The sequence below is a fragment of the Triticum dicoccoides genome, chromosome 3A (genome assembly GCF_002162155.2).
Source record: "Triticum dicoccoides isolate Atlit2015 ecotype Zavitan chromosome 3A, WEW_v2.0, whole genome shotgun sequence".
NCBI lineage: Eukaryota > Viridiplantae > Streptophyta > Magnoliopsida > Poales > Poaceae > Triticum > Triticum dicoccoides.
Genome location: NC_041384.1, coordinates 300,551,020 through 300,560,084, shown reverse-complemented (window position 1 = coordinate 300,560,084; position 9,065 = coordinate 300,551,020). Strand labels below are relative to the sequence as shown.

At 44.9% G+C, this 9,065-nt stretch overlaps 1 protein-coding gene across 2 annotated transcripts in view; it reads left to right on the top strand.

Annotated features, from left to right (window-relative positions):
* The first annotated feature begins 598 nt into the window (after window positions 1-598).
* LOC119268101 (protein translocase subunit SECA1, chloroplastic-like) overlaps window positions 599-9,065 on the top strand; it is a 46,969-nt gene continuing 38,502 nt past the window's right edge. For both annotated transcript variants that reach the window (XM_037549608.1, XM_037549607.1), the window contains exons 1-4: window positions 599-1,069; window positions 4,137-4,416; window positions 4,868-4,971; window positions 6,708-6,887. In XM_037549608.1, the coding sequence (XP_037405505.1) occupies window positions 701-1,069; window positions 4,137-4,416; window positions 4,868-4,971; window positions 6,708-6,887 (933 nt within the window). In that variant the 5' untranslated portion in view covers window positions 599-700. The remainder of the gene's footprint in view (window positions 1,070-4,136; window positions 4,417-4,867; window positions 4,972-6,707; window positions 6,888-9,065) is intronic.

The window sequence follows — 9,065 nt, the reverse complement described above, 5'->3', positions numbered from 1 at the left end:
TTCTCTCCTTTTGGCTTACTAGTGATTGCTCTTAAGCCCACTGGCTAACTCATAGCCCAAATGTTTCCATGTGGGAGACTTGTGTGCGATTTCACATTAAGTGAGATCAATGAGTTCAAGTTTTTTGAAAAAAAAACATGTTCAAACATTCTTAATTTTTTGTAGACACACCTCAATGTTTGATGTACAAACTCAAAAAATTTCAACTTCTAGTTTGACTTACATTAATAGAAACAGAAAAGACAATGAATGTGAATAATATCAAAGTTTTATTCCCCAAAGATGTCAATATTCACATTCGAATTTGTCTTTTAATCTCTCAATATACATCGAGTTTTGAGCTGATTTTTTAGGGTTGCAGACATACCTCATATGAATGTTGTCAAATAATTTCAGATTTTTAAAAAATGTCTAAATATGATTTTTTGGGTTGATCTCACGGTCTAACCTAAGTGACAAGTTTTACAAATCTCCCCGTACATGGTCGGCTAGAGACGTGCTTTTCAATATCAAATCAAAAAAAAAAAAAAAAGAGATGGGCTTTTGTCCGACTCCTTATCCTCGTTCTTTCACCGACCTCGTTCCATCATCCACGGCCACAACTGCCTATCGCCGAGAGCACGCGGCGCCGTGCATGCCATACTGCACTAGAACACAAGTGAAGCGGAGCAGCTGAAGCCAGCAGCGAGCTCGCGGCGCGATGGTGACGGCACTTTCGTCCACCGCTACCTGCGCCACATCCCTCCACTTTCCACACCCGTCTCCTCCCTGTAGTATCAGCAGTGGCGTCGGCCACGTCCAGTTTTTCCGCCGGCGCTGTCGCGGGCTGCAGAGGCGGGGAGGCGGCGAGGCAGCGCGCGCGGGGCTGGGGGGATTGCTGGGCGGCATGTTCGGCGGAGGCGGCGGCGACGACGGTGAGGCAGCGAAGAGGAGGTACAACGACACTGTCGCGCTCGTCAACAGGCTGGAGCCCGAGGTCTCCGCGCTCTCGGACGCTGACCTCCGCGCCCGCACCTCCGCGCTGCAAGAGCGCGCGCGCGCCGGGGAATCCCTCGGCTCCCTCCTCCCCGTACGTATTGGACAACATCCAGAATCACTTACAATCTCTTAAATACTCCAGATTTCTGTTCAGTTCCGATTCGAGGCAGAGGGAATGGATACGGAGTTTGTAATTAAATTTCGCCCTGACAATGGTTAATCAAATAAAGCAACTACTACCTCTGTACCTTAACATTTGAACTGCAAAAACGTCTTATATCAAGATAGAGGTAGTATTAGTTAGTTTACACTGTCAACTTATGGTCACCACAACTCTAGTTGTAAATTCCCTGCAAAAAATTTAAAAAACTATAGTTATAAATTGTGACTTTGGTGATTGCTTTTTCAGTCCACTTATGTGGGCGCCAAGAACTAGGTTAGGTTCAACATCTAAACATATCAAGCTGCGAAGGTAGTTCAGGAACGTTGTACAATAATTCCTTACTGAAGGCCGTGTCACCCAAAAAACAAGAAGACATTGCTTAGCTTGAAAGGCTTACCATTAGACATTGCTTAGCTTGGAAGTAACTACAATATAATATTACCAGTGTCATTCCTGTACATTGTCGTGAGTTAGTTTGGTATAAATGTTGATGGTACATATCTCTAAAATATAATATGGAATGCAATGTACAGGCACAACAAATGATGTGTTTAAATACAACTAGCCAATAATAGTGACAAATTGTGTGAAGTACAATCTGAAGTTATGTGATGTGCTACACAGAAAAACATTAGTAAAATATCCTGTAGGCATATTTACAAATGTTTCTCAATAGTTGTAAAATGATTATTCAACATATATGTAATACAGGTAAAAGTTAGAATCCAATGTTAAGTTGCATATTTAATTATTCATTTGTTCTGACATCATTGGTTATTTTAGTATTTTCTGCAACTCAAGACTTTGATCATGAAGTTCCATACAGTATTTTTCTTTGTCAAATCAGCTTGCAAGGCAGTATAGAATAAATAACATTTCTAAATATGAACACAAATATCATGGCTGCATAGTACTTTGTCCCATATTAATTGTCGCTCGAACGGATGAGACAGACGGAGTAGTTTAGAAGCTGGTAAACGTATGTTTATATGTATAGATGGATGGAAGCTTCTGGTGTTGATAAGTGGGGACAGCATCCTAGAGTGATTTTGTAAATATCAGATTATGCCATAATTTGATATGCCATGACAGGGTCAAGGAAGTTGAACGTAACGTGCAACAAACGGACATAGAAATAACCTAAACAGCAACAAGAACATAGAAATAACTTAGCAACAAATGAACATAGAAATAACCTAGAAAGTAGAGTCTGCAACTGGTAATATTCTTGTCGCACGAGCCCACAGAGGATATTTAGGATTGTGAGCAACCAGCCCTAGCCTCAACCTCTTCACTGTCAGCACTGACGTTGTTTGCAGCTCCACCAAAAGAAGAGTGGCTGCCTGCCCCATGCCACTGCTTGCAGATGCCATTCCCTAGCTAGTAAGGTAGCAAGCAAGGAAGCAACAATAGCAGTTCAGCAGCAACTCAATTACTCGACAGAAACATCTAGCATATGCAACAAGCCAACAACAGCAGCAAGCAACTCAACAGCAGCAGGTATACAACAACAGCATGTGAGGTAGCATCAAGCCAGTAACGGCAGTGGCAGGTGGCAGCAAGTCAGCAGACAGCAAGCACTTGAACATTGAGGAAAACTGTCGGGAAAATTACCTTGCTTGCCGCCGGGAGATTCAGCGACGGGCAGTGGTGGCGCACTCGTGCATGGGATCGCGGGAGTCGGGACTGGATCGAGCTGCCCTGGTCGATTGAGGACTGGGACCTATCTAGGGTTGGGCTTTCCTCGAAATAGGCTTTCGCCCCCCTTTATAAATAAAGGCACAAACGGCCGAACTGATACAAAGTGGAGGAAACCCTCAACAAAGCAGGCCAAAAGAAAAATACAACAGCATCCGAGCGAGTGGCACAAGTGCCCTTAACCCGAAGCCGCACAAGAAAACAGGAGACGCCACACCTAACAAGACGCCCAAAACTATTGAACAAGAGTGAAACCGCGTCGCCACTGAGAAAACCATCGGACCCTGTAGCACGGAACACACCGAGCATCTCCGGAAGGGGCCGACTCACCGTAGAGTCCTCCCCCCTCGCTCCGGGCCGAGGAGCGCCGCTCCTGCCAGGAGATCGCAAGGACCGAGAACGATAATCATAGGGATACGTCTAAAAGATAGGAGACCATCGGGACCACCCCACGCCATATATTGGGTGCCACATGTCAGGAAAAAGGCAAGCCCGAAGCCGCTGGCAAGCTGCAACCGAAATGAGCCGGGGTTCCGCAACGACGCCCCTAAGAGGGTGATGACACCACGCGCCACCGTCGTCGAGTCCGAAGGACGGACAAGGGTTTTCACCCCGGAGCCCAGGCAACACGAGGAGACCCACAACAACGCCCCCTGGAGGGAAGTGATGCCCGTAGCCGTCATCGTCGCCGGCGCTGACGCGCAGAGCTTTTGCTCGGCCCTCACAAATGCCCTACACAGTACCAAGATTGCCGACCCAACCCGAGAGGGTTGGGCTTTACTAGGCTGCACTGATACTCGGGGATACACATATTGCCGCATATCCAGGGATCCCCGTATCTCTAGTGTTCTATACACTGATACGACAGAGTCTGCCGTATATGTGCTTTTTAGGGAATAACATGTAACAAGGATAGATGTTATTTGATTTCATAACATACAAATAGTAGAACCTCATTTTAAAAATTGAAGAACTCGGGAACTATATGACTACTTTGCCACTTCATTATTGAAAAATGTGATAACTCAAAAACATCTCCAAATGTGAGCTTCTCCCACATCTATATTCCTCAGTAGAAATATTTTGATGGTTTTTTGATGGTTTTGAAGCGCAACAGGATAACTAAATGTGAGCTTCTCCCAACTATTTTCCTCAGTAGCTACTAGCCTACTACAGTGTTTGTCTGAAAACTGCAAAAGTACTTTGTTCTATGATATATTCAACATGCCAACATGTCAACTGCTGAAAAAAGATATTTCAAGGTGGAAATATTTTGATGGTTTCTTGGCTATTGCAGGAAGCATTTGCTGTTGTGAGGGAGGCTTCCAATAGAGTTCTTGGTCTTCGCCCCTTTGATGTACAGTTGATTGGTGGGATGGTTCTGCATAAGGGGGAGATTGCAGAAATGAAGACTGGAGAGGGGAAGACACTCGTGGCTATCCTGCCAGCGTACTTAAATGCATTGAGTGGTAAAGGAGTCCATGTTGTCACAGTAAATGATTATCTTGCCAGACGTGACTGTGAGTGGGTTGGTCAAGTTCCCCGCTTTCTAGGACTGCAAGTTGGACTAATTCAACGTATGTGATCACTCCACGTTGTTCATTATTGTTGTTTGTGCCATCTCCAAATTGCACACTTTGTTCAGTATCCACCTTAATACGCCAAACATAATTAAGGTACTAACGTACCAACTGAACTCTTGTGAATGAAATGAGTTGCTCGTGGAAGTACTGATATGCGTGAGAAAAGAACAAAAATACCCAATAATTGTACATGTCTGGTCAGAAAACACATGACAATTGAGATAGATTTTTACTTGTCTGTTCCAGAAAACGCATGCCAAACAAGATGGATGTTTAGCTGATTGTAGTATTATTCTGAGTCCGTTAGCCTGTCACTGCTGCTACGCAACAACTTCATGTGCCCATCAAGCACTTATTTTTGAGTTCTCTCTTTTTCTGGCATCATTTATTGATTTCCTTTATTTGTTATTGATGTTTGTTGAACAGTTGGTCTTTGTTTTGGCAGAGAACATGACACCGGAGCAAAGGAGGGAAAATTACTTGTGCGATATTACTTATGTCACAAATAGTGAGCTTGGATTTGATTATCTAAGAGATAACCTTGCGATGGTAGGCCTCTTCCTTTGTGGACAATGTTTATCAATGTTTGATCGCATGCTTGCCTTTTAAGTTTGGGTAAAATGCACCAGAGGTCCTTACAGTATTTCCTGCGTCAACTAGGCCGTATAACTACGAAAATGCACATTTGAGCACTAAAAGTGGATAAATGGTTCACCATTGGTCCTACCCAAGTCTAACCTCATGGCCCGTTGTCAAATATGTTGTTGAAATGTATATGTGGATTGCCTGGCCCTTTTCATCAGTTCGAACTTTTGGTTGCGTTGTCTAGTGCATGAAGCTTAACATGGTATCAGAGCCTAAGGTCTTGAGTTCAAGTCTTGACTTTCGCAATTTATCCAAAAAATGTTGTTCCCCCTCCGTGTCCACATATGGGCCTCTTGAGCCATATCACATGTTGACTTCTCGCGTCACATTTGAGGGGGTGTTGAAGTGTATATGTGGATTGCGTAGCCCTTTCCATCAGTTCTCGGACTTTTGGTTGCGTCGGCTAGTGCATGAAGCTTAACATGGTATCAGGGCCTAAGGACTTGGGTTCAAGTCCCGACTCCCACAATTTATCCAAAAATTGTTGTAACGCCTTTTGTGTCCACGTATAGGTCCCTTGAGCATACTCCGAGACTATTCATGTGTTACTTCCCGCATCATACGTGAGAAGGGTGATGAAATGTATATGTGGCCCTTTCCATTAGTTTGAACTTTTGGTTGCCTTGGCTAGTGCATGAAGCTTAACATGCTAGTGTATATGTGGATTGCCTAGTCCTTTCCCTCGGTTCGGATTTTTGGTTGCGTTGGCTAGTGCATGAAGCTTAACATGGTATCGGAGCCTAAGGTCTCGAGTTCAAGTCCTGGCTTTCGCGATTTATCTGAAAATTGTTGTTGCCCCCTCTGTGTCCAGGTATAGGCCTCTTGAGCCATACCTCTGAGTCTATTCACATGCCAACTTGCGAATAGATCCGAAGGTGGTGAGTTGGACAGCCAGGGACGACAGCTCTTGCCGTCGTCGTTGTCGGCAGCCAGGGCGACGTCCACCACAAGGCCGATCCCCGGCCTGGTCCTGCTTCGTAGGTCCTCGGCAAGCGTGGCGACTGAGCATGAGTGCCTTGGGATCGAGCAGCGACATTGGGCTCTGCTCTGACTCTCGTCCAGCGAGCGTGCGTACCAGTTGTGAGCCCGATGAACAGCCGCTGCACACCGGACATCATGCCACCGCTGCAGGGCCTGACCTCTCCACCGCATGTGAAGCCCGGGCCATGGTCAAGTACTATCCTGCGCAGCATCACCGCCCATCAGAGCCTGCCAATCACCTGAAACGGGGGATAAAGAACATGAAAAAAGGTCACATCCATAACAAGTTCTCCTATCTCAACGTCCACGCGAGCATGTGCACCATCCACAAGAAGTAGGTGACTGTGACATAGCGCACAACATTAGCACGGGACCACGGAATTACAATAGACTATTGTGTGATTGTGCAAAATATTACCTACATTGCATTTCAATGCTCCATGCGGGCAGGTCAGACCTGAGTAGGACCTGCGATGAATCACCTATCCTTTTGGGGACTTAAATGTGCATTTTCATACTTATAGGACTGAGCTGACACCCCCGGAATACTTTTAGGACCTTGGGTGCATTTTACTCTCAAGTTTTAAGGACCACTATTTCATTTCTTCCTGTTCTCTCAGGTTCACAGCTTCTGCACTTAACCGAATCTTTATTTGCAGACTGTAGATGAGCTTGTCTTGAGGAACTTTAATTACTGTGTGATAGATGAAGTTGATTCAATCCTTGTTGATGAAGCACGGACACCTCTTATAATATCAGGCCTGGCTGAAAAGCCAAGTGACCGGTATTACAAAGCAGCAAAAATAGCTGAAGCTTTTGAACAAGATATTCATTATACTGTGAGCACAATCAATTCTTACTCTTTTGTTACTGCATATTTCTTATCCCTGTAGAATCTCAGAATGAATGTTCTGTTCTAGATAGATCATGCAACAGCCAACAGATCATTTTAACTGAACAATGTAAAATACAACAAGAACAACAACAAAAACAACAGCAGCCTTTTGTCCCAGGCAAGTTGGGGTATGCTAGATATGGAACCCAACAGAAACATATGGAAACCAAAAAAGTGAAATATAGAAAAAAGTAAACGAAGAATAAAAGAGTAAATTAAGGTTCCGGCACATGGATTGCTGATCTCCATGCAGTCCTATCATGAGCCAAATTTCCAGGTACATTCCAATCCTTCAAATACCTCTTTACCGCCTCCCACCATGTCAACTTTGGTTGCCCCTGTCCCTCTTAGTATTTTTGCTACCCTTTAGAATCCCACTATTAACTGGTGCTTCTGGAGGCCCTTGTAGGATATGTCCAAACCACCTTACTCGCTGTTGGACACACTTCTCTTAATTTGGTGCCACCCTACCCTATCATGTATTACCTCATTCCTATTTTTTGTCCTTGTATGGCCACACACACCATAGCATGCACAATCTGTAATGCTCATTTGTCAGGTGTGTTGTCTTTTAGTGTGCCAACGTTCTGCTCCATATAGCATCACAATTTTGATTGTCGTCCTAGAGAACTTACCTTTCAGCTTTTATGGGACCTTCTTGTCACAGAAATGGCAGATGCTTGCCACCACTTCATCCACCTTTTGCTTTGATCCTGTGGCTAACATCTGTTAAGCAAGGTTTTCCCGCTCTTTCCTTAGAAGGACCACTGCACTTCCCCTTTGAGCTTCCACCATTTTGTTCTTGTGATTTTGGCACCTTTGTCCCGCATAACACAAGTGCGAAGTAGAAATTAGCCACCGCAAGCTTATGCTATGCCTGCACACACTTCCCAGGGTATCACCTTGAGAGAATTCCTTATTTGACACTCCCTTAAAATCATGTTCCTTATTTGACACTGGAAAAAATTTCTTCCCTATATGACCTATAGTCTTAATTTCTTTCCCTATATGACACTCTAGTTCATTTTGTACACATGAAAAGACCTTTTTACTCCTGTACATAATGTGACCAGAAATATGCAGCATTGAGCCTAATTATGAAAAATTCGTTTCTGAGAGTGAGCACAGCTGAACATGTTATCTCCTCCGTTGGTCTTTTTCGGGATGCGTGTGTATTCTGTATTCCTGAGCCTGAGCGCATGCATCCAATGTATTTAGAACGTATTCAGCTGTGGGTCTAGTTTCATGCAGTATGGTTTGTGAGTGCGACGTCGATCGACATTGATCATTGACGCTCTTAGCATTGGAGAAAAGAGGAAGAAACCAAGGCGGGGACCAAGTCCACGAGTAGGTGTGTGTGGGCGAGGTGGCCACTCCGGGCTCCGGCCGTGTTGCGGTTGCTATCCGGCCGGCTGACTCTGTCCGCCCACCCCGCCGCTCATCCAGGGGAAAATTCCTAAACGTAGTAGACTTGACCTGATTTTTTACCGGCCGGCCTAATTCAACAGACTCTTCGAAAGTGCGGGGGGTCAAACCAAACCACATGCTTTCTTGAGGTCAAATGTTTACGTGACCTTGCACGTACGCACCTACGTACGTACGGTGCTCCTCGTGTTGCACAGTTGCATGGTGATGCATGCTGGTGTGCTCCCATATTTAACAAAATGTAGCATGGATCATTTCCACAGATATGCTACTGCAGGTATACAATCTAACCAGAACAGTAGCAAATCGACTGGCATGACAATACCAGCATATCTGATGTCACAATACGAGGAAGAAGGCTTTGTGAGCCGAACGCGGTGAACCATGGGGCCACCTGTAAGTGTGTGTGCGCATGTAGGATAAGTAGAGACCGTTGGCTTAGCGTGTGGGGTGTGAAATGAGTTGTATCTGAACTTTTCATCTCCTTTCTCCGAATCTCACCAACCCCTCTTCCTCTCCCACCTGTATCCTCTCTCCCGTCCCGAATTCTTGCCGTATCCTGGCATGATCAATTGAGTGAACGAATCTGGACATACAGTGAAGTTGGTGTTTTGTGCTGGAGAGGGGATCGATTAACTGAGATGGGATACTGGAAAAATAGATTGAGGGAGGTGGGAAACCAAGAAATCGATCGGAA